Here is a 25,899-nt window from a genome sequence, read left to right as displayed (position 1 = left end):
CACTCGCATCCCGGTGAGGGAGTCAGGCCCCATCTGCACATGTCTGAACGAAAGCGACCAACGCCGGTTCGTAGGCGGTTAAGCCGGACCCACGCAAGTCTTACGAGGGACATTCCCGGAGGGTGGGGATCGACGTCGGGTAGGAAATTACGGAGTCGGGAGGTGTTGTTTTGCCATTCCATGTTCCATGTGTAGTTCGTCCAGTGTGCCGCACTTATTCCAAGATCTTCAACGTTGTTCAGAAGCTGTCGTGCGGCGGGCACAAATGGGCGTCTTGATTTCAGTCGCTGCTGTCCTCCAGGTAGGCGCTGGAGTGTACTGTGGAGGAGGTGGCCGGGGTCCAGCGCGCGACGAGCAAGGGAAATCATGGCTCCTTTACGGCGAAGCTCAGAAGGTTGGATGCCTGCAAGGATGGGAAGGCATGTCGTTAGAGTGGGACGCAGGCATCCAGTCACAGTGCGTAGTGCGTCACTGATGGCGGTGTCAATGTGGTGGGTATGAGAGCTGCGGCACCACACTGGTGCGCAGTACTCGGCGGTAAAATGGACGAGGGCCAAGGTAGCTGTGCGAAGGGTTTTCGCATCAGCTCCCAGCCGGAACCCGCCAGCCGCCTCAAAAGTGCAACGCGCGGAGATAGTTTTTTGCGCAGTGACTCCAGGTGTCGTCGGTACGTGAGTGACCTGTCCAGGGTTACGCCGAGGTATGTGGGTTCGGCGCAGTAGGGGAGGTGTTCGTCATCGGTGGTAATGTTAATCTCACGTTTTGCTTCCTTGTTGTTTAGATGGAAGGCCGCCGACACTGTCTTTGCCTTGCTGAGCTGTAGCTTCCATTTCTTGATATAGTTGACATGTTGATATGTGAGATATGTTGATATAGTTGACATGTTTCACATGGATGAAACTAAGTGTAGGCTACATGTAGGCTACAGTGTAGGACGAAATATTCACTGCAGCTGGGAATTTCTCTGAGTACAAAGGCTAAAACCTGGTGCTAAATTTCATCTCCAAATTTGATTGGGTAACCATAAACAACATTCTTTTGAGTCGATGATTGCAGCACCAAGCCTGGGTAGGGTTTGAACTTGGTTGAGTGAAAATGAAGGTTGACTACGGTTGGGTGGAATATAAAAAGGACAAAAACATTTCTTGTGACTTCTCTTTACTTTGTCTTCAATATTCAATAATAAAAGTGGCTATCCATTAGCGATCCAACTCAGAATATGCAAATAGCAAAATGGCTGCTGAATTCACTGGTAGGCCTTTATACTGTAGCTCAGGCCCGTAGCCAGACATTCTCAAGGGGGGGTTCCCAAATCTAAAAATATGGACCTTTTGAAAACACTTTCTTCTTGGCGTGTCCACAAACAAGCAATAAAAACATAAGAAGTGACAGTACGGTAGGCTACGTAATATATAGGCCAACAAACTTCAAATTGTCAACATCACAAAAACGAAATAAATAAATACAAACAATTTTCACATTAACAATATTATATTTAACATTTGATGCATTACTTCGGAAATATATTTTTTCTTTTGTTGGAAGATGTGAAGTATCATTTAACTCTATTGTTGCCTCCCTGATGAGGTCTGATTGCCATCGTATATCAAATTACCGTCTTCATTATAATAATTCTATGTATGCTATTATCTAGTTTTGATGGCTGCCATGTCATCTGATTGTCTTTATCGTTCTGAATACTTTCAGTTCTTCTAACTTGTAACACTACCGTACCATTATACCGTCTGTAAACTTGTAACAGTAGATAGCCTATTAGTGAGATTTTGTGCATTTGCAGTTTGTGTATTACTTCGTTGTTATTTCGTTGTTGTTGTTCGTTATTTGTGCATTTGCAGTTTGTGTATTATTTCGTTGTTTTGTTTTGGATATGGACAGCTTTGTCTGATGCAAATAAATTATTATTATTATAATAGCTCATCTACAGTGGAACCGACAGGGGCCCCGGAAGCGAGGGCCCAGGGGGCGGATGCCCTTTTAAGGTCATGTAAGCTTCTGCACATTTTGCAACATAACATTTTCTGCTATTCGCTTTTAGCCTAAATTGTCGAAGATAACAAAATTGTCTACGATATGCGAGGTTCTAAACAGGCAACAACAAAGACTGTCTTTCAAAAATACACCAATTTTTGTGCATTTATCAAACAATCGCGCTCGTCTCGGTCAATGCTGAACGCAGTTTTAGCGCTATGAGGCAAGCAAAAACGTGGCTTCGTACCATAATGACAGACAACAGTTTAAACAACCGAATGTTTGCGACTATTCACAAACAGGTGATGGACACCATTGACTTAGAAGCTGTTGCAAATGAGCTCATTCGAGCAACCGACGCGCGTAAAATACACTTTGGATTGGTTTGATATTTGTCTATATAGCCTACAGTATACAAATTATCCCGTGGACACCTTTTATACTTTGCAGCAGGTTGTATGAAAGTGAAATTTATCTTTTGTTTCTTCTTGTTCAAGATGTTTCAATATATTTCATTCATTTAGTCTCACATTTCGATTTAAACTGTAAGCCAATGGCTAATAGGGGGAAAACAATTATCGAATTTCCCAGCATTATCGCTGTATCTTTTTAATAATCCTGCCTCTCAGTCAAAAATCGTTCCGGCGCCCCTGGAAACCGATGTGGTCATCAACAAAGATTCCACGTAATCAAAAAAGCACTTAATAAAACATCACAAGCAGGCAGCAGCTATGATCAAAGAATGTTGCCCAATTCCATTTTCCTCAGGTATTGCTGTGAAAACACTGTTATGACTTCATTCAGGTCGATGTTTCGGTTGTAGTGAATATGAAGCAGGACAAGCCAGGTCAAGCGTTCTTCTTCTTTCATGGTAGATCTGTTGAAGGCATGAAACCGCAGAAGAACGCTTTCTGCCCTCTCGCACTCACATGAAGTGACTATAGAGTTGTTGCTGATATCCTTAGTAATTTGGCAATATTTGGATAGCCCTACTGAGCACTTTTCTTGAGTGCATTTGCACAAGCAGGCTACTATATAGGGCGGCGGGTTTCTTTTTTCCAGCAATATTGCCAGCGACAAAACTCTTGCTGCATCACCTCAGGTGCTGGAAGATCATCATAATACAATTTACGCGCAATAAAATTTCACAGCAAAAACGCCTAACCACACAGGAACTCAGCAGCCTCAAGCCAAACAAAAGAGCCACATTAAAGAACCACTCACTGACTTCAACACCATTTGTCATAGAACATGACTAGGGAACTATGTTCCGAAAGCTAGTGCAATTCGCTATCACTACAGCAAACTCGCAGCATCAGGCTAAAACAGGTCGTTAAAATCTACATTGTGAAGAAAGTTTAAGACATTACTTTGTACAATCTTCCATTTATCTTCCAGAAATATTTTATTCAGAACTATCTGGAAGGTTTCAACTTATCCTGTGATTGTATGTACTCTGCACCTTCTCCAAAAATGTGGACCTTTTTGGCTCAAGGGGGGTTCCCGGGAACCCTGAGAACCCCCCCTGGCTACGGGCCTGCTGTAGCTACTAGCTAGGCCAGTGGTTCTCAACCTTTTTTCTTCCGTGACCCATTTTTGTTTGCATAAAACTTATGTGGCCCATTCAGTTTTTATGTAAGAAAAAAAATTACAAAAAGATTTATTAAAAAAAAGCAGCAGAACATTGCCTTTGGAATGTTGCTAGAATCCCCTTGTTGAATCCAGGCGCTGACGCTTCACACTATCTTCTTTTCGTTAAAAAAAAGTTCACATCTTAATGCTTGTAATTTGGATGAACTTTTTCCAGGTGAAGTTTCAGTTTTGATGGCCTCAATGAATGATGACAAAGAACTTTACAACATAGGCCTAATACACATTGTCCTTTGTCTTCTCTGTTTTCAAAAATTGATGTAGCCTACATACTGAATGTAATTTTCATCAAACTTAAAGCTTCCAGTATTGTCAATTCCTTCCCAAAATAATCCACAAAATAAAATGCTGCACGTAGGCTACTAAAAAGCGGATCTACAGAAGTTCAACAAAGCTACCGCTGATTGGTCACAGCGGTAAACCATAATCTCTTCGTGGGAAAATTGTAACATAAGATTCGCGGATCCGTTCGTCTGCATGTAATGACCGAAAAAGAAACGCTCTTCTGAAACGTCTATTCAAAAAGTGTATTTCTGTAAAATTAGCCCGCAGTTATCGAAAATGAGGGGCAACGCGACACACCACTAAAAACCTGTCACTACAATCCAAACTACTTAGATAAAGACGGAATTTTCGTCCAGCTGGCAAGCACTAAGCAAACAGTTAAATATGCTACCAACTTTCAAGCAACCATTTTACGAATGACTATAATACATTGCTATATCTCAAACTCACGTACGCAGTTACTGTGACGTCATAGTGAAACATTGTGAAGTAATTCTCAACAGGTGTGATAAAAGTCTTACGAACGATGGTGCAATCTTGGCTCATTTTTTAGGAAAAATTCCATGACGTAATACGCTATAAGATTCAGTAGACCTGAACGGTTTTATATGACGTTTGATTTGATGAACCATTGTCGGGAACACTTATAAAGATGGCTTAATTGTAATCACAAATTAGTCTATTACATCATAAAATGTTGTAAAATCTGAGTTGATGTAAAACTGTATGTAAAACTGTATGCCACTTTGTAACTAAAAACAGCAGCATCATTCATTGTAACTAAACAAACACACAAGTGTAAAATTGACTATAGTGACAAAAATGAATCAAAATGTGTCAATAAATCTTTCAATTTTTTAAATATGTCTGTGGACTACCTCAAAATGCTTCTATGGTCCACCAGTGAGCCATGGTCCACTGGTTGAGAACCGCTTAAGCTAGGCTAAATCAAGGTTTCTTTGAATTGTCCCTTCTCCGCGAGTCCTTTATCGATTTTAAAATTTTTGGACTAAAATGACTACAATTAAATTCCTTTCTCAATTTGTACAAATCTAGCTATTCTCCAGGCCTAATTTTTTCTTGATTCCAACTTATATATTTAGACCTGGAGAGCAAAAACTTTGCTGTTCACCTTGAACCATGCATAAATTGGTTAAAAATTATTTGAAAATCATGTAAAAAATTTTTAAAATCATTTAAAATTTAACAAAAAAAAATTATTAAAACCGATTTGTGTTGAAAAGTGCTGGTGAAATGAAGTTTCCTTGAGAATTTGAGTGATAGCAGTAGGTAGATTTATTTTGAGATTTTTGGAAATTTATTGGCGTCTGGCAACACCAGTTTGCATAATTTTGCAGAATTGCAGTTGCTTTGCCAAATTGCACTTTGCAGCATCCACCTTCAGCAACAGAAGTGATTCATATGTTTCTCGGCCGCCCATTGCAGCAAGAAATGACAGCGATAGACGCCGTGTTTCGCCCATGAGGCTGGGCTCGCCAGTTCGGCTTTATTTCTAAGCATTTAAGGGTAAGCAATGTTTCAATTGCTGCAACTGAAAAGAACTATAGTGAAAAGTTGAAACCCCAAAACATACTGTAAGCATTTGGACTTTCAACCAAGACTAGGGCCCTTTTTGAGTAACTACAACCATGATTTCTGACTCATTTTTTTGGTCTTTTTCTCACTCAAAAAGAACTCTTAATGTGTGAACTTAGATAACCGCATGGTTTTTTTCGGTGTCTCCATGGTGTAGTTTCCATATAAAAAAAAGCTATTTGCAGTGATGTACGCACATACAAAAAATATTGACGCCGTCAGCGCAAACGCAAACGTTCGAAACACTATACGCCGCATGCGTCAACGCAACTTGTAAAAAAAGTTGGCGGCGCCAGCGTTAGCGCATACTCTAGCGCAAACTCATTTTGTTTGCTAGGTGCCAAACATTCACACGGTATAAACCACTCGAAACAACACACTTTTCAAGCCACTTCGCGATTTCTCGTTACAAGAAATTATCTTTTTGGCCGCAAGGCACATCTGGCATTGAAAATATAAGTTTTTGCCTTTCGAAGAAGAGAGCTTAAAATACTTTTCCATGTAGGGCCATGGATTTGTATTATGCTCCATTTCACTTGGAGATTAGTATTACCATAATTTATTTCCTGAATATAATAGTGTAGTGTAAGAAACTGTACCATATGCCTATCAAGAAAATTCCAGTATTATACTGACTGTCGCTCCTAGTAATATACTAACTGTCGCTCCCTAAAAATCCATTATAAAAAACACTATTTTTAAAATGATTCCGTTTGAATAAGACTAATGTTGCTTTTAATGCCATAATTCTCTCAGTAAGCTCTATGCTTTTTTTTGATAAGATTTTTAAAAAGTGGGTTAATGGAAGACAAAACTGCCGGACATAAGCAAGTTTAGATTCTGAACTGCACAACTCTTTGTTATTAGCATTCAGGGATAGTTAGCATTACTAGTGTTATTAGCAGTAGGCTACTCAAAAGCCTCTCACAATTGGCCCCTGGATGCATGTTTTGCTAAACTGCTCATCAAGTTACAAAACATATAGGCTATAATTACATACTTATTATACTCATCAGAATGTATAAATTGTCAAGTAAAAATTACCTTAGCTTGATAGCCTACTGTATGTAGGCCTACACATTACTACGCTACATAGCCTACAACAAGAATAACCGGCAAAGGCAAAGTAATGTACTACATATAACATACAGAGTACAACATCATGCAAGCAATCACGGTCGGAAACCAAATATTTGAGTTTGTTTAGATACATAGGCTGCACTGCTCATTGCCTGAGAAGTTTCTGATTTGCCCCAAAATGCAAGACTTAACTAATATAAATTAAAGTGCTCACAATTGCTTACAAACGCCTTCAACACTGCTTTACTAAAAAAACTTCACACTACGAAGCCAAGTCATTGTTTACATTTTACATGGAGCGACATTACCAACCTACCTACTTGCTTGCTTACATTACATTCTTGTTCTGACCCGTAATTTACTAAGTAATTTCGCAGTAGGCCTAAGTTGTTTTGACTAATTCTTTCTTTTTTTTTGCAAGACTTCAGTCTCCACGTGGGACTCTAGCATCAAAGGCAGTAGTGCGATATACAAACAAACTCCAGCTGACTGAACAATAGATGACACTGTGACACAACACTAGAACAATGGGCAATTGCAAGACGTCAACATTTCACAGTTTGACAAAAAAAATTGCAAACAACAACTAAGACATTAAAAAGTATGCGTTGACGCTATGCGCTAAAAAACCGCGAAAACTTTACGGCGCATCCTCAAGCGCAAACTATCCAAAAAAATGTGGCCGCAAGCGTTAGCGCAAACAAAAGTCTACGCCGCATGTATGCGGCGTAGAATTTGCGGCGCATACGTACATCTCTGGCTATTTGTTATATCTCCTGATGTGTACATTGAAAATGAATGTGGAGCTATGCCGAAATAAACTTGATTGATTAAAGTTAAGTTGGCAATGTAGGATGACAGAGCATTGTGTTAATTCTGGTGGTGGGATTGTCAGTCATTCCGGTGTTTGTCATTTGGTGCTCCTGTTACCTGGATTCGATCCAACGTCAAGTTTGTTATGTTTGAATCAATAAAAAAAGGCAGTGGCTATTTGACCGGCGCCGGTCTTTGAATCTGAAACACTATTTGACCGGTCATGACGTCACTCTATAGGCACTTCTTTCTTTTTCTCTTTCAAAGCAAAAGACGAGAAGAGTGCGTATATAACTTGTAAACTTGACGATTATCTTCAACTGATTAGATGGCGCGTGGGTTACGTCTCTGGTTGGTGTTTCAGAGGGAATGAGTTCGATACTTCGCGGAAGCGTTTTTTTTTTAATTTTTAACTAAATTTTGACCCGAAGTGACTCAATCGTTAGGCTGCTGCATTTTTGTAGTCAATTTTTATTTTCGGAAGCCTACAGCCCAATTTTTTATGTCTTTTGAGAATTTCTCTGGATAATTTTCCGTTCGTCATAAGAGGATGTGACCGTGTTTGCCGAACGACGCAAAAATGTAATGCGTCGTTCGGAAAAACGATGTTTTCCGAACACGATGTTTTCCGTGATCGGAAAACACGGTCACATCCTCTTATGACGATCGGAAAATTATCCAGAGAAATTCTCAAATTCAAGAAAATTAAAAAACTCTGACTTTATTACTCATAGTTGAAAAAACATAAAAAATTGGGCTGTAGGCTTCCGAAAATAAAAATTGACCACAAAAATGCAGCAGCCTAACGATTGAGTCACTTCGGGTCAAAATTTAGTTAAAAATTAAAAAAAGACGCTTCCGCGAAGTATCGAACTCATACCCTCTGAAACACCAACCAGAGACGTAACCCACGCGCCATCCAATCAGTTGAAGATAATCGTCAAGTTTACAAGTTATATACGCACTCTTCTCGTCTTTTGCTTTGAAAGAGAAAAAGAAAGAAGTGCCTATAGAGTGACGTCATGACCGGTCAAATAGTGTTTCAGATTCAAAGACCGGCGCCGGTCAAATAGCCACTGCCATAAAAAAATCAATAGCGAGGACTAATGTGTCCTGATCACCTCTAGCCATAAATTATGGCCCATAATCATATTAATCACGCCCAGAAGTGTTGTCGTCCCATCGACGACTGTATATGAGCAGGCATGCTAACGAGCAACGTCCATTACACTTTACATAATGATTGTTACATTCTGGCATATAATGGGATTGTTCCAATAGACTTAGTTATTGAGGTAACAAGATACAGCTTTGTGTTGTAGCTACTTCACTACCTATAGGATATGTCGGTTTTTTTACTCTTAAACCATTATCTATGCGGTTATCAGGCAGGCTATTTATAATATAATAAAACATATATAAATACAGAATCTCAAAAACTTTAGCAAGTTTGACAAAATACTGCCATATTCATATTTAGTGCCCTAAAATTATTGAAACATCTCTGAAAAATAAAAACTTTCGTTTACTGTGTAATTATCTCACACGTCAGTACAAAATAAACATAATAATGAAGGTTTTTTTTTGAAGAAATATTTGATTAAAATTTAAGCATTTTTTTTATGGTAGCCTACTTGCAGTTTGACTTTCAGAAGCCCTGTGAAATATTTTTATCAATTTTTGGTGTAGATTAAACTATCATTGCTTATTTTTTTTATAAACAACGTAGTAGCTGGAAATATTGCAACATGCCATCTTACAAATTGATTTACTTCAATGCAATTGGCCGTGCAGAGCTTATCCGCTACATGTTTGCTGAAGGTGGAATTGAGTACGAAGATTTCAGAATTGAGATGGACAACTGGCCAGCATATAAACCAAGTAAAGTAGTTTATGCATCTGTTTTTGACTTTTTATTTAAAAACGCTTAAAACTGAATCTCCTCTTTATTGAAATGAAAAAAGTTAGCAAATTTTTTCAGCATAATATTATCCAGATCATGGCTACATAAATTTGTTGTTTTAGTTCAGCAATTTTAATTGTTTTGGTTTTGTGAACTAGTGATAGAACATTGGACGTCGAATCCAAAAGATTGCTGCTCAACTCCCTGTCATTTAATGTTTATTTTGTCATCTTTCCATCTGCTTTTCAGTGATTTTCAAGACCAAAGTGCTGCTTCATATAGTATATCATCTTCCATTGAAAATGGAAGCACTATGTGAATGTGGATTACTTATATTAAAAAAACCTGCGTTCTTCTGGTGATTACATGCTAGGCTACCACAAGATGTTACCAATTACAGTCAGCTTGATTTCCAACATTTTGTCAGTAAGCTCGACTGACTTGATCAATTGGCTAAAACGACTTGTTTAGCAACAAAATAGCACATCACAGAAATAAATCGATAAAATGTTTTATTACAGACACTCCATTTGGTCAGATTCCAGTCTTGGAAATAGATGGAAATCCTTTGCCACAGTCTTGTTCCATTGTGCGTTACTTGGCTAGGGAGTTCAATTTAGAACCAGAAACATCTCTAGAGAAAGCTTATGCCGACATGGTGCTGGAGACATTAACAGAAGTGGCTGCTCGCTTTCCCCGTTTAACTGAAGAAGAAAGAAAAGAGGTAAGTCTAAAAAGTTTCCTTAATTAGCATAATATAAAGTTAACCATTTACATTCGTTAACTATTACTATAGCGAAATCGATTCTTAACTTAATAAATTACACTAAGAGGTTAGATTGTTGTGCAAATGCCAGCATTTGATGAATGCAAATTAGCAGTACCATTGGCATAAAGAAGCGATGATCAACCGAACAAATCTCAGAATTTTCAAAGTTGTAAAATAAAAATATGCGTTGGAATTTGGAAGTTGACCAGAATGAATATCGATCACTTTGTAATGTTTTGGCCTGTTGGGCCTCATTGTTGCGCTGCCTTTCTAGTTACAACCACCTCAACTAGTCTACTATCAATCAAGGCCGAATGAAAAATAATTTCCTCTTATACACCAAACTGCACAGCTATCGTAGAATTTTTACGTATAAGCGTACAGTAGCCTAGTTTGTTTAAAGGGGCATCTTCTATCCTTTCAATCAAAACTGACCTAAATTCAACAAAATTTCGCTAGCTGACATGGAGCTACAGGGAATGTTTTAAAAAATATAATCAAGTAGATGTTCTTCATGTTTTTCCATTTAGTTTTAACTCTGCTGCTTGATTTACTTTATAGGCCAGTGCTTTGTGGTATAGACGAGTCGTAGACTATTATTATACATTAGCGTACATAAACTCCGTTGCATTGAATGCGTAAACCAATTTTGACACAGAATGGTTAATATGAGAAAGGTGCTTGGTTTGGAAACTGGTGAGAAAGATTAAATTTAATTTTGGTGTTGGCAAAACTATGTAACTTCCATTGTGGAACATTTTTAAGCGACCACGACCACTCGTGAAGTATTTTTTGACTGTTGTATTCTGGAACCATGTACTGCTATCATCTCACATCAGACGTATCGATATCTTGGGCTGTGAAACTGTTCCGACCATTAGTGGTCGGAAATTGTGTTTTAATTTTGTTCTTGAAGAGGAAGAATTTATACTAGTTGTGTGAGATCTGCAATGCTGTACGGAAGTGAGACATGGTGCTTACGGGAAAACGATTTGGCGATTTTAAGAAGAACTGAGAGAGCGATGGTGAGAGCAATGTCTGGTGTGAAGCTGATGGACAAAAGAAATACTGAAGAACTTATGAACTTTCTTGGGTTAATTGAAATGTTGATGAAAAAGTTGGCGAAAGCAAATGGAGTAAGGTGGTATGGGCATGTTTTGAGAAGGGATGAGGATGATGTTTTGAGAAGAGCGCTGGAGTTGCGAGTGGAGGGTCGTAGAAAACAAGGAAGACCCAAGAAAACGTGGAAAAGGCAAGTTGAGGAAGAAAGCAGCAAGGTGGGCTTAACAAGAGAGGACGCGTTAGACAGATCGATGTGGAGGCAGGATGTGAAGGCGATTGCGGCATTTGGAGGTGAATCCGGCCACCCTCGGTAACGGGGACATCACCGGATTAAAACTGGACTACTACTACTACTCTTCTAATCAAGACACAAACCATTTAGTGAACGAAAGATGTGTTCATCACCTCCCTCGTCATATCGTATATATTTGAGAAACTTTTTGTAAGGAGATCAATTAATTGTTCTATAGAAATAAAAAACTTCCGTTTAATTTTGTTTGTGTTTTGTTTCATTTTTAAATAAATGTTATATATATCTTGTTATGTTACCTAACTTTCCTTACTGATGATGCTTTTCAGCGATTTGAAACAAAAGTATGTCCAGCATTTGCCAAGTTTGAAAAAAAGTTTGCTGAGAAGACAGAAGCGGAACCATATTTGGCCGGAAAGGTGAGATAATCGCCACAGCATGCATTCAAGCTTGGTGACGTGAAAGAACTTCAATTGAAGTGAACCACGCGCTGTTAAATTCTTTTAATTTAGCTTAGTAGTAGTAGTCCAGTTTTAATCCGGTGATGTCCTCGTTACCGAGGATGGCCGGATTCACCTCCAAGTGCCGCAATCGCCTTCACACCCTGCCTCCACATCGATCTGTCTAACGCGTCCTCTCTTTTCAAGCCCACCTTACTGCTTTTCTCATTAACTTGTTTTTTCCACGTTTTCTTGGGTCTTCCTTGTTTTCTACGACCCTCCGCTTGCAACTCCAGCGCTCTTCTCAAAACTTCATCTTCATCCCTTCCCAAAACATGCCTATACCACCTTACTCCATTCGCTTTCGCCAACTTATCAACATTCTCATTCAACCCAAGCAAGTTCATAAGTTCTTCAGTATTTCTTTTGTCCATCAGCTTCACACCACACATTGCTCTCACCATCGCTCTCTCAGTTATCTTAAATTCGCTAATTCGTTTTCCCGTAAGCACCATGTCTCACTTCCGTATAGCATTGCAGATCTCACACAACTAGTATAAATTCTTCCTCTCATTTTCAAAGAAATAAAGGCTACTGCAATTTAGGTTTTTCTACTTAAAATTTTCTTCGGTTAATAATACTGATTGGTTGTTGTTCCGATGTTGTTTAAGTATCAAAGGTGTTAATATTTGATTTTCTTTTAGAAATTCTCTTACGGCGACATTGCTGTAATGAACTTTGCGAAAAGGTTTGAACAATTCAAGCCCGATTTTATGGCCCCATATCCGAAGTTGAAGGAATTAGAAGAGAGAGTTGCAAAGCGTCCAAACATCGCTGCTTGGATAGAAAAACGGCCAAAATCGTTGTGGTAAAGATATTCGACATTCAGTCCCAAAATTTAAGTCGCTTTAATTAACTCAATTTTGTAACGATGAAATGGTATTTGAAACAGTTTTCTGTTATAGGAATTTTGATTTTGTTTCACGAATCTTTTTTCTTAGCCTACAAAAGACTCTCTAATCTGGAAGGTGAACCCAGGTAGTTTCGCATACAATATTTCCAAAGGCTTTAAATTACTGCTGTGCGCTGGCGCAGACCGGGTCACCGAGACTGCCAAAGTTAATCAATTTAATCTTTGCTGTCTGCTTACATCGCTCGTTAGTACTTCGTTAGGGGACTCCCAGTTAACGCGCTCTTAATGAAGTGCGCTTTCAAATGCAACAACATATATCTAATGTCAACTGTAGTAACATTGTGTATTTGTATTGTGGAAACTTCCGTACAATGTGAATAGGCTGCAGTGCAAGTATGTTACAACGTAATCTTATGCCGCATAACCGACAGCTGGAACCTAAAAACCACTGTCACCGGGTCAGCTGCTACCAAAATGCTAGCATTTTTTCATTTTGGCATGTCATTGAATATTGGTACATTTTATTGCACTTTATTGGCATGCCATTAACTATCTGGACAAGGCGCAGCTACGTTCTCTCAAATGGTATCGAACCTACTTCCATCGTCGTGCACCTCAAGAGTTGAACGATTGTCCTTTAACATTGAAGCTATTTCGTTTGTCGTATCATATGCATACTGAACTGAATCATATGCAGCCTGTCTCTCGCACACCCAAGTATATGCTAAAACGTTTGATTGCAAACCATCATGTGCAATTGGATGAAATAATGCATTAAACGATCATGCTTTACAAATGGCTGCTTGCTATGCTGTGTAGAAAACAGAGCTTAGCCTAATTCTAGTGGAAGCTTCTACCGAAACTCCTAACTTTGTGATTTGAGCTTCTAGATTAAATAAGAAGCCTTGGAAGTCATTGCTATTTTAAAGCTCTTAGCCGACAATTTAATTTTATGTGGGTCTGACAAACGTGGATCCCTGTAGAAAAAAAACATGGTAAAAACGCACCTAATCTTTATCTGACTAGCGTTTCATAAGTTTTTTTTTTATCATAAAGACTGTTTTGAAAAAGTTTGTATGTAAGATTAAATTTAAAACCAGTGGTTCTTAACGGGGTCCCCAAAAGTGATTCCACATGCTCTATAATTGTCCACCTTTTGTTCACTTTGGCAGATGAGAGGTTACTGACTTATTATTATTAGGAATAGAGGGTCGCCGAAGAAGGAAGCAGTAAAACCCATACTCTAAAGTCTCATCTGAGGCATTGGTTAAAACAGAACTGCGCAGTAGGATCAAAACTTGGTTAGTTGGTTTTGAATCTTTATCCTCGGACTGACAAAGCCTTGATTGGTTATTCCCGGTAGTTTCGCATACTTGATGTAGAGGCTCGACGCAGGATCGGTTACCGAGATTGGTAGAGTGAATTTTTCCGATTGTTGAAGTGTTGTTCCTGGGGAATTATTCCATTCACTAGGTGCCGCTGAATGGAGAGCAGTCCTGAAAATGCGTTGCCCAAGCGCACACCCCGAGAGTAATGAGCTACCCAGCTTTGCAAAACTTAGCACGGACTCCGTAAATACCAAAGTCCTTCCGATTTTTGACGATCTTGATTGATTGAATCTTTATACTCGGACTGGGAAATCTTCTTGCAGAGCTTAATCATGGCAGTTTCGCATACTTGTAGAGGCTTGGAATCACTGACGCAGGCCCGGTCACCGAGATTGGCAGAGTGAAGTTTCCGATTGTTGAAGTCTTGTTGCCAGGAAATTATTCCATCCATTAGGTGCCGCTGAATGGAGATTCTTCTATCATTCAGAGAACATTCTATCTTCTTCGTTGATAGAATGCCAATGCTGCAGCAAGTAAACAAATTACAATGTCTAAATCAGTAAAAGTATTTCTAGTTTTAATTTTCTTTGACTACTAGAGATAATTGCATTGATCAGTTTCATTTTTGGTGCATTGCAAATCTTTGTTAACTGAAATTGTTATGTTTTGAACGCGAAAGTCTAGTTGGACATGGGCTCTATCCAAGGGGGGGTGAGGGGGGTGATCACCCCCCCCACTAATTGCAGTGGGGGGGTGATCAATGCAAAATCACCCCCCCACTCATTTGGCTTTGAAAAGGTTTTGTGCTATTTTATTAATCAAATTTTGAAAAATATATTTTCGTTGTTGGCACATTTTGAATTTTTTATCAATATGAATAGATATTTCATTTCAATATGATTTTTTGGTTTGGCAACCCTGAACTACAAGCCAGGCGTTTACATTGTGTTTTAACTTAGCTTGCTTGGTAGCCACTTTAACAAGAAAAAATTCTGCCACTGCAAATGACTAGAATGACACCGCCAACCAATCAGAACATGTTATAAGAGGCTACCGTCCAATTGTGACTTCCTCGCACTTAGCCAGAGAGTTAATCTTTGCTTTGAAATTTATTTGGTAATTACAGAAGAAAAAAGAGCAATAGCAGTCGAACCCACGTCAATGAAATGACTACTTTCTAACCCTAACCCCTAAAAAGCCAACCAGTTGCCAACTTAGTCGGCAGCAGTGGCCGAGTGGTTAGCGCGTTGGGCTCGCAGTCGAGAGCCTGCATGTTCGACTCCACCCCCCCCCCCCCCCCCCCGCACTTGCTGTTGTTTCTCTGGGGAAGAAACTTCACTATGAGTATAATTGCCTCTAGGCTACTCAGTGATCGATTTCGAGTAATGTAGTACCAAATTTAAGTCATAAGTAGAGTAGACAACCGGAAACAGACATTGCCGTCGGCTGCAGCGTGGGTCAGGTATACGTCAGAAGGCCTACGCCGATGCATAGCGCTCAAGTCCGCTTTCTCGCAATGCAGGGTAAAAATATGAAAAACAAATAAACAAACAAACAAACAGCTGATAGAAAATCCAGCACTTGATTTGCTTTGTATCATCTTCTTTTCGCCCTTTTTCACGTCACGAAAAACGTAGTTTATGATTGGTTCGAGTTTTCATTTGCAGTGCGAGAAATATTTCTTGTTAAGTGACTACCAGTTTGCTTACCCAAAAATGCCCTTTCCGAAACATACTTTGTGAAACGATTTGGAAACCCTATGCTTCGATCAGAAAGAAGCTGATGCTGCAATGGGGGGTCTGGGGGGCGTAGCCCCCAGAAGTTGAAATGACTAGCCTATGACGATTTTAGCCCACTGTCCAAAAATCACCCCCCCCCGAATTCTAAAAGTGGATAGAGCCCCTGTAGTTGGAAACTAAATCTTGCTGGCTTCACAAACCATACTTCTGGATGCCGAAGCTAATCCACCGATGTTGTCAGTGCGTTATATTCACTTTCCGTTGAAGGATTGTTGTCAGACAATAAACAAATCATTACATTCGCTAAATGGGTAGAAGTGCGTTGCTCCAATGGGAAGCCACTTTTACATGAAAACATTCTGCCACAGCCATTGAAACCTCGAACCAATCGTGAGCTGCGTTTTTTTTGACGTGAAAAGCAGATGATGGAAAGTTAATTAAAGTGAAGGTTTCGCCGTCGACAGCATGGCGTCACGGGTGAGGGTATAGTAGTTCTTTCGATGATGTGGTATCGATTCCCACCCCTGCCATACTTTATTTTTTCTTCTGTAATTAAATTAAACCAAAAAAAGTTCAAAACAAAGATTAACTCAGTCTGAGTGCCAAAAGGGTCACAATGACGGTATAGCCACTCCACGTCACGAACAACGTAGCTTCTGGTTGGTTCGAGGTTTCAGTTGCTGTGGCAGAATTTATTCATGTTAAGGGAACGTTCAAATATTACGTAACGCTTTTTTTCCGAATTTTTGACCCCCCCCTCCCCCATGTAACGCCAACGTAACGCTTTTTTCAATCCCCCCTCCCCCATGTAACGCTTTTTCACTACGAATTCAGCACAAAAAACTACCATTTCGTACTCGAAAACGTTACGTAACGTTTTGCTTGAACCCCCTCCCCCCCGATGTGACGCTAACGTAACGCTTTGCATAAATCCCCCTCCCCCTCGAAGGCGTTACGTAATATTTGAACGTTCCCTAAAGTGGCTTCCAGTTCGTCTTGCCGTGTCTTCGTTCGTTGAAGTAGAGCTGTTACAAACATTCTCTTTGTTTAAATAAAATCAGCTTGTCTTCATATATTTTCCTAAAACGTTTAAGCTGCTTCATACGCACATCTGGTTTCTCGTCAACTCGCCACGGCTCTTGTCTACCCATTTGAGAAATCGTGCTTTTTTGCTCAGAAAGATAATTGACCTCAAGAATACAGTTTTCGAAGCTGAATGTCCGTAAATTTTTTGACTCATATCTTTATTCTACTCCGTGCATAATCTTGAAAAGATTTCTGATATGCAACTTCATTGTCTTTTTCATAAAATAGCCTACTGTTAGTTTTTTTAAAATACAGCTTGGGAATACATCAACTTTTCAACAAGTTTGAATGCATTTTTTTAAAATTTGGGGTAAAAACATGCTCAGAACGCTCCAAATTTAATGCAATTTTTCTGGGGGAGAGATCCCCCACACCTCCGCGAAGTCGTTTGCAACCCCACTGCTCACAAACAGCACCAGTCGCCACTGCTAGTTAGTCTGATTGAAACATTAGAGCCCAAAATGTAGATACTGTACTAAACTCATGTTTAGCAAAGATTTTGATAACTAGACTATCTTCGTCAACATTTAGCCCTAATAATATAGCCTAACACTGAAAATGAAAGAGTCTAGTTTTCAAAACGTTGACGATGTAAAACGATATCATCAATCTGGTGGCTACATGATGACATTGACGAAGTTAATGTTATGAGCAGTAGCTGATGTTGACACACACCACACAGGATCAAAACTCAGTAATCTATATGTTGATTTAATGTTTTTCTATAAATTTTATTAAAAACTAATTGGATTTTTGTGACCGTTGCGAAGAATTTCTTCCTTTTTTCATGTTTAATTAATATTAATTCGTTGTAATCACAGTCATGGAATGGCAAAACTGTGAGTGCTGTTAAAAATGCAAACGTTACTCAGCAGTCTAAGTTAAGCATTGATCAATAATTAATCAATCTGTTGTCTCAAAAAAATTAAGTTGAACGTGGCCTTATTAAAAGATTTAACTCATATATATAATTTTTTTGTTAAGAAACCAAACTTCAGTGCGATGTCATTTAAAATTTCAATACTACGCACCAGTGCGTTGCGATATACAGTTTGAAAATCATTGTAATACACAAATAGGCTAAAGCACAACCAATTTTTAAATTTCATAATTTATCAATCATGCTGCAAACTCGGAAACTTTCACGGACTCCCGGTTGAGAACCGCTGCCCTAGAGATTGTAGTCGGAATACATTGTCGGTTTCAATCTCATTTTGATTAGTTTGTAATCGATGAAGGTGCGTAAATTTAAAAAAAAAGAAAAATGTAATTATGTAAAAAGCAATCAAATAAAGTGATTTCCAAACAATCGATCATAAAAGCAATCAACCGAGAAAAACATAAATTTTGACCTTATGCTGCAGTTGACATAGGCTACTTATCTTTATGTCCTTGCAAAAGAACATATGGGATTTCACTGTAAACACTTATTGTATGATTTAAAGCACGTTATATGTTAGCTGATGTAGGGTTTGCAACCAGAAGAAGTCTTAATTTAGTTCTGTTATCTCTGTGCAGAACTTTGACAGTTTGAGGACCTGATTTGCATTTGAAGGGTAGGATTTTTGTTCGATTTGCTGTAGAACAGGTTACTGTTGGCCAAACTAAAAAAACCAGAAAATTATAGTAGCAGATAGCCTACAAGGGTCCTTCGTAGCTGACAAAATCACTTTAAAGAGGTTACCATTCAGCGGCGCTTCGTCGATGGAATAATATACAAATAATGATACTACAACAAGCTGGAACATCACTCCGTCAGTTTGTGTGACCGAGACTGCGTGTTTAAAGCCTCTACAGACATGCAAAGCTGTCACAAATAAGCTTCTAAAGAGGTTTTACATACTGTCATGCCTGGAGGTGGATACAAAGACTGATCTCCTTGCCTTACCGTTCACTTAATTTACACTGTAAAATCTAATTCTTCAACTATCGGGTATAAGTCTGGATAAGACTAAAACCATCTAAAACGCTAGGCTATTCTCAAATCAAAATTTATTTTTGAAGCTATTTAACAATTTTTTTGCTTGGGCTAAAACTGTAACCTATTATCGGGTAGGCCTAACCGATAGCCGATAAGCTGATATTTATATAACAAAATCTAGAACTTAAGCTTGTGAAAATGGTGGACTTGGATGCCTGCATTGATTTTCTTTCATCTGAAGAAATATCAACATTAAACCGAATTCTGAAAGACCATAGGTCAGTTAAAAGAAAAGACTTTAATTTCATTGCCAAAACTTCTACTGCGGTTGCCAAGTATTGCTACGATAACTGGAACCCGAAATCTGGAGATGTATTTGTAATATCTTACCCCGAATCAAGTGAGTAACCCACTGTTAACTATTTCATACAATCCTGACCCTATTTGTTGTTTCGTATTGTGTCTCATATTTTGTACACTCATTTGGAATGAGATTTAACATTGAATTCTGACGTTTGAGACTAGAAAATAACATTTGTAATCCTGCACAGTCTACTTCCAGACAGCAAATCAACCATTTTTTACATGGATTCAACGTCAACATGCAAATAGCCTACAATCAAGTAGGCTATTGGTAGGAAGAAGCGCATGACATTTTCTAAATGTGATCTGCAACTTCCTGCTAGTCGATAGTATTAGTAAAAGCCTACCAGATATTCCACCAAGTTTTTAGATGTAGTTGAACTCTGCTTGCAATTTAGTCTTTTCTAGTCTGATGGGAAAAAGAGGCCAAGAGAAGTAATGCTTTTGATTGGTTGGCTACGTTAATCAGCAATTTATTTTAAAGTTTAAATCAGATAAAAAGCGATTTCTTGTTTCAATTACATTTAAACTAATTAAAATTCTTATACTAAAACAGATTTTATTGTAGGGATAAAGAATAGTTGTTGTCCCATCGGTTGGGTAACGACACATAGACCAGGCTTGACAAGCAATTTTTAGTGTTTCTAAAAATGTTAATCTTTGTATGCAATAAGCTAATAGCAATTTGGTCTAAGTTAATCTTATTTAGAATATAACCCAAAACATCTTTTCATTACAGGCATGCTTTGGACTACGGAACTCATACGAAAAATCTTATACGCAGAGGAAGAAACAGCTGAATTTTCACGCAATCTTCCCACCCCCTTCAAATATTTTGAAGTGGAACCTTGTGAGTGATAGCTCAAGAAGAACGCAGTGGCTACACACAGTGATCTAGCCAGAAAGAAAGTTTTAAGGGAGCAAATGCAACTGATGTGGCCAAACATTTTAATATTTGAAATAAAGAGTTTGTTTGAAAATATAGCTACTGAATGCAGTTAAAACATTCATGAAACATAATTCAACATGTAATACAATGTATTTAAAACGTTGTAATTGCATTAAAAACCGAATTTTTTGGGGGCTAAATAAAATTATGGGATTACCCCCAACCTCTCCATAGTTATGTCCCTGGTTACACATTGTATACTTTTACGCAAAATTTTAGGCAATGTTAGATCAATGACGCCTTCCATGTGAGACCTTTGGTGTACCTAAACCCGCAAGAACTCTCAATGTATTGAAAAGCGTTTAATACGTTTCAGGCGAAAAGTTTTCCATTGCCGATAAGTTTCCAATATCGCGACGAATATTTTCTTCCTATCTTCCAGCAGAACTTATTAATGTTGAAAAGATCAAGAAAGCAAATGCAAAGGTAATAAGCTTACTAATTTGTTGAACATTCTTTGTAATATCTGTATCTAAAAACATCTTACTTACTGAAGCTTCTGTACGACTGTACGAGTAAGTGTACAATAGCTTATTGCGTATTTTCAGCAATGTAGTCAAAGAAAACTTTCTGAAATTGAAAAAAAAAGCAGATGGGCAACACTATTATGTTCTCTGCAACAACACAAGCTTTGAAATTTAATCATAATGTTTTGATTGCGTGTTTAAATAGCTTTTTTTATCTAAAGGTGGTGTACGTTCTTCGTAACCCAAAAGATCAAATGCTGTCTTTGTACAAATTTCTTCGTTCGCACCTGCGCTCAGAGATCCAATCTGTAAAAGCCATGGTGTACGGAGGATGGGATAAGTACTTTGACCATGTCATCGCAGGTGGGCTCATACAATCCATGACTTTTGTACCAGGAGAATATGCAACAGGAAATGGCGGAACAAGGGATTTGAGGGAGGCAGACAGGGGGGCTAATAAAACCAAAATTGGTCCATAGTCTGTTATTTTTAATGCACGTGCCATACTTTTAAATGAAAAAATATACTCAGAAAAACATGATCCTGCTTTAAAATCTTCCCAGGACTGGTAATTCAGCCCAAGTGTTACCTTACGGGCTTGTTTCCTGTTTGTTTTTGATGTAAATTATGGCTAACGACGTTATAGTATATAGACTAAATTTTTTTTACATATAGGCCTATAATTCCCATTGAAAGTCATGGTTTTGTAACAATATATGACAAAAACCCAAACCACTTTAATTAACCTGAAGCTGTGCTTTAAAAGTTTGTTCTTTACGTAGATTGATATCTGAAAATCAAGAAGCTTTTGTTTAATTTCCAAGATGTCGGCAAAAGATTTGCCTGATGCATCTTAATCTTTTGTTTGTAAAGGTGACATTCCTGTGAGCATGATCCCAGGGCAATGGTTTCCAGACCACATACTTTCATGGTACCCCCATCGAGATGATGTAAATGTTCGCTTTGTCTATTACGAAGACTTAAACAAAGTAAGCCATCGTTATAAACCAAAATAGAATAACGAATGCTTTGCACAAGTATCTGTGTTGTTGCCTTCTGTTAATGTTTAGTTGGTATGTAAACTAAGTGTCTGGAGCAGTAGTTGTTGGATAAACTACCGACTTCCGAAATTACTACTTTGGTTGTACAATGAAATTGAGTTTTATCCAAATGCCCAGTTACTAACAGCCTATTAATTTTATGCTTAAAAAGCTGGTTTACCATTTTCACATTGTTTGCCTGTTGCAGTATCAGCTTCTTTAAAAATCTTGAGAAAGTGGTAAGGAAAAGACAATTGTGGAAAAACATCTATAAATAGCCTGGTGTCCGACGTTTTCTTCGTAAACAGTTCTTCGTAAAGCAATTCTTCGTAAGCAATTTTTCGTAAAACAATTCTTCGTAAAGTTAATTCTTTGTAAAACAATTCTTCCCAAAGCATTTATTCGTGCATGCAATGGAGATTTGATGTATACGAAGAAACGCTTTACGAAAAATTCTTTTACGGATTTCATTTCACCAACAACTGTTTACGAACAATTGTTTTACGAAGAATTGCTTACGAAGAATTGCTTTACGAAGAATTGTTTACGAAGAATTGCTTTACGAAGAATTGTTTACGAAGAATTGCTTTACGAAGAATTGTTTACGAAGAATTCGCCTATAACCAAATAGCCTAATAGCCTATTAATTAAATAAGGTCAAACCTCATGAAACCTTATTTGAAATCTTTGTAGGCTATGCTTACTATTGGCTGTGTCGAATGTCAGAAGCGATTTCCAAGTATGGATTAGACTACTTCGCCCATTCTTTTTATGTTAAATGTTTAATTGGACTACCTTATTAAGCTAACACGAATAGACCAAACAAAATACTTGAGGGTGTGTGATTGAGGGTGTGTGATTGCAGCCTACTCTTTGCAGCTTAGCCTATAGATTGAGAAACGTTTTGCGAATGTGCTTTCTTGACATTGATTTGCATCTATTGCTTTGCTCTTGTTTCTAGATATCAATTAACTGTACCAATCTTTGTTTTTAACAAATTAAAAAGAATTTATTGAAAAAGTTTGGTTGACATTAACGTCGTTATCATTTATTCCTCATTTTCATACCTTAAAACACATATAACAACGTAAAGTGCTATGTTCAAAGGTATGTGTTCAGTGGCGTACGCAGGATTTTCTCAAGGGGGGGGGCCATTAACGGTAGCGTAGCCAGGAAATTTGGAAAGGTGGGTTTGACGACCGGCGGGCGAAGCCCGACGGTGTTTTCGCCTCAGACGACACCCAGCGGTGGGGGGTCTGGGGGGCCTCCCCCAGAAAATTTTGAAAAATTACTTTGAATTTGGTGCATTCTGAGAGCATTTTCAACAACAATGTGGGTATGAATATTCCTGTAAAATGGTGGTGTCAGGTGGCATAGCAAAAGGATAAGATCATGTTTTCTTCGGCTTTTTTCGGAAATAAAGCTAAGTCTCTACGTTTTCTTGTTGCTAATTCCTGGCTGAGATGTTTGAATGTTTGGTATTGGCAAAACTCGCTCTTTTAATTCAGTTTTGTTTACAATTAGGCAAGTTTTTTTTAGACAGAAAGCATCATTCCCAAGCATAAAGAGACTGAAAGCATCATTCTCAATATCGTGACGTCACACAACATCTTAAGGGGGGGCCATGGCCCAATGGCCCCCCCCCCCTGCGTACGCTAGTGTATGTGTTGTTGTTTGTTTGTAGCAACTCAGGCGCCTGAAGATAATCCTCAGCAGTAGCGCTGGAATAGATAATGCTGGATAGTCTGGTGGTTTGGGTAAAGTGAAAGGCAGCCAAGAAAGCCAAATCTTTTTGGCTTCCCTCAGACATGTCATTAGGTGTCGTGTCAGAGACACAGCCACATGCTTTTGAGCTGTATCGAACCAGTGCCGGTCTTATTTTTCCGGCCCTGTATTTCGGGCCCTGTGCGGAATATGCTTTGCGGGCCCCAATGACAATGATCCAATTCAGTAGCGTAGGTAGGTATTTTGAAAGGGAGGGGGGTGGTTTGACGGTCGGCGGGCGAAGCCTGACGGCGTGATCGCCAAAGGCGACACCCAGCGAGCGGGGGTCTGGGGGGCCTTCTCCAGAAATTTTTGAAACATTACTTTGAATTTGGGGCATTCTGAGAGCATGTTCAACAAAAATATGGGTATGAATGTCACTGTAAAATGGTGCTGTCCGGTGGCATAGCAAAAGAATAAGATCATGCTTTCTTTGGCATTTTTCGAAAATAAAGCTATGTCTCTATGTTGAGTCTGGATGCAACCTATTTCGTCCCCTGCAAAATTCGTACTCTGAAATCGAAGTAACAAAATCAAATTTCGACCTATTTCGTCCCCTGAAAAGATCGAGAGAAATTTAGAAATATTTGCGGCAACTCCGATTAGCGACTTCGGCTCTGTTGTTTTTTTCTTGATCTTTTCAGGGTACGAAATAAGTTGCACCCGTTGAGTCGCTATGTTTTCTTGTGGCTATTCACTTGTTGAATTTTTCTGTGGCTATTCACTTGTTGAATTTTTCCATTGAAAATCACAAAATTACTGCATTTTCTGAGCAAATTTCGGGCCCCCTAATTTGCGGGTCCTGTGCGATCGCACGGTTTGCACACCCCAGAGACCGGCACTGTGTCGAACCAGCAGCCCTTCAAACCTCGTATAGGCTACTACTTTCATCTTTTGGCTATGCAGCCGTTGTTTGTATTCTTGTTACTCTTGAAGACAATTGAAGCCAAATTTTATATTTCATCACAATCTTTAAAACAAAATACTTTCTTCAGGATCTTTCGAATCAAACCAGATCTCTGGCAAATTTTTTAAACGTTTCATTAAGCGACGAAAGACTAAACAACATCACTCAGAATACAAAGGTTGCTACCACATCAAAATATGAAAGGCAGAGAGCTGGAAGTCTCATGAGTTTAACCGATGTCCTTCCAATACTGGATCGTCTTTTACAACCTAATTCAGGTAGAGATAGTGTCTTAAATTGCTTAATCCCTAGGGCACCAAAGCGTTTCGCTTGTAGGCTTTTGCATTACAACTTCCAATGTACCATATGAACCTAAACAAACCTAAACACAATTGCTTTTGCTTTATGATATCGTTGTTTAGTCTTTAGAATAAACAAAATGTCTTGGTCAAGAGATTTCAGTATTCCTGTTCATCAATAGCTAAGCTTGCTCTCTCTCACAAACCTTCGTTTCTGCTTCTTATTTGTAGGCAAGTGCTTTTGGGCTGCATATAAAACCTACATTGCAATTTTGTGCACATGCATATTAAGGTACTTAGAGATAATTTTCAGTAACGCTAATTTACGCCGGGTGGTTTGAAGATTTTGAATTTTGACTGAAAGGCTAGGAAGCCAAATTTTTGCGTCCACTTTCAGGCAAGCTATTAGGTGCCATGTCAAGAACAAGCCGTACGCTCTTGAACAGTGTCGAACCGGCACCTCTTTGAGCATTGTAACATTATTTTCATCATTTAGTTTGTGCGGTTGTTGGTGCTTTGAGTTTCTCCATGGCATTTCGACCAAGAAACAAAAGATATAAAAGAAAACATTTACCCACTAATATAACCACGTTTTCACATTGCAGAGTACATTGGGAAATGGAAGCATTACTTCACAGTCATCCAGTCAGAACACATTGACGAAATCATTGAAAAAAAATTGAAAGACACTGATATAAAGTTCGTTTAACAATTAGTGTGACCTAAGTCCACCAATGTTTACTTGCATGATTTTATTGCTTGGTATCTGTGGTATCTTCCAATTTCTCTTGATGGTATTTTGGTGTAATGCGGTCGCGTTGTAGGCCTATGCTGATGTTGACAATAATGTTGTGCAATGTTCCCTAACAAAAGATTCATTTCAACCATATCGCGTAGTTGTTTTTGTACAATGCTGTTGCTGATAACGTGGTAGGCAATATTCGTTACATTCTTTAGTGTTGTGGTTAGTAGCATATCAACAATGAAGAATGAGCTGATGATGTCAGCCTCCGAATAGCCTGCTTTATTTGTGAACATAGTCTACTGGAGCCTGACGAATTAGCTGTTGAAAAATAAACTTTCTAATAAATTAGCGTACCTAGAGTCCTAGACTTATTTTGCGGGAATAAAAAAAATGTCTGTTAAGTATAAATGTGTTCAGGCAGACAACGTTAATCAGACCTGCATGTTTTGTAGTCATATCGTTATGAGGAGGTTGTCTGATTGTACGAATAGTAAGAAAATTTATTAAAAACTTATTTGACGAATTCCAAAAACTAAGAGAA

General features: G+C 38.6%; 2 protein-coding genes across 4 annotated transcripts; both read left to right on the top strand.

Moving 5' to 3' along the window:
* Positions 1 to 5,315: 5,315 nt before the first annotated feature.
* On the top strand, positions 5,316 to 13,535 carry LOC145768838 (hematopoietic prostaglandin D synthase-like). Of its 3 annotated transcripts, none has more exons than XM_082580443.1 (5): positions 5,316 to 5,451; positions 9,208 to 9,294; positions 9,838 to 10,040; positions 11,727 to 11,816; positions 12,542 to 13,535. In XM_082580443.1, the coding sequence occupies exons 2-5, from the start codon at positions 9,222 to 9,224 to the stop codon at positions 12,707 to 12,709; spliced, it is 534 nt and encodes a 177-aa protein (XP_082436569.1). In that variant the 5' UTR covers positions 5,316 to 5,451; positions 9,208 to 9,221; the 3' UTR covers positions 12,710 to 13,535. The 3 variants fall into 3 exon arrangements, with proteins under 3 accessions (XP_082436569.1, XP_082436568.1, XP_082436567.1); XM_082580442.1 differs by having other exon boundaries at positions 5,432 to 5,451; positions 9,143 to 9,294; XM_082580441.1 differs by lacking the exon at positions 5,316 to 5,451 and having other exon boundaries at positions 9,108 to 9,294.
* Positions 13,536 to 19,022: 5,487 nt separating this feature from the next.
* LOC145768870 (amine sulfotransferase-like) lies at positions 19,023 to 25,322 on the top strand. The gene is made up of 7 exons (XM_082580477.1): positions 19,023 to 19,224; positions 19,927 to 20,037; positions 20,453 to 20,562; positions 20,825 to 20,966; positions 21,477 to 21,592; positions 24,403 to 24,592; positions 25,219 to 25,322. Exons 1-7 carry the CDS (start codon positions 19,023 to 19,025, stop codon positions 25,320 to 25,322), a joined length of 975 nt encoding a protein of 324 aa, XP_082436603.1.
* The last annotated feature ends 577 nt before the right edge of the window (positions 25,323 to 25,899 follow it).

This window comes from Aplidium turbinatum, chromosome 4 (assembly GCF_918807975.1).
Source record: "Aplidium turbinatum chromosome 4, kaAplTurb1.1, whole genome shotgun sequence".
Classification (NCBI taxonomy): Eukaryota; Metazoa; Chordata; class Ascidiacea; order Aplousobranchia; family Polyclinidae; genus Aplidium; species Aplidium turbinatum.
Note: the sequence above shows the minus strand (reverse complement) of the source record. Positions and strands in the feature narration are given on the sequence as shown.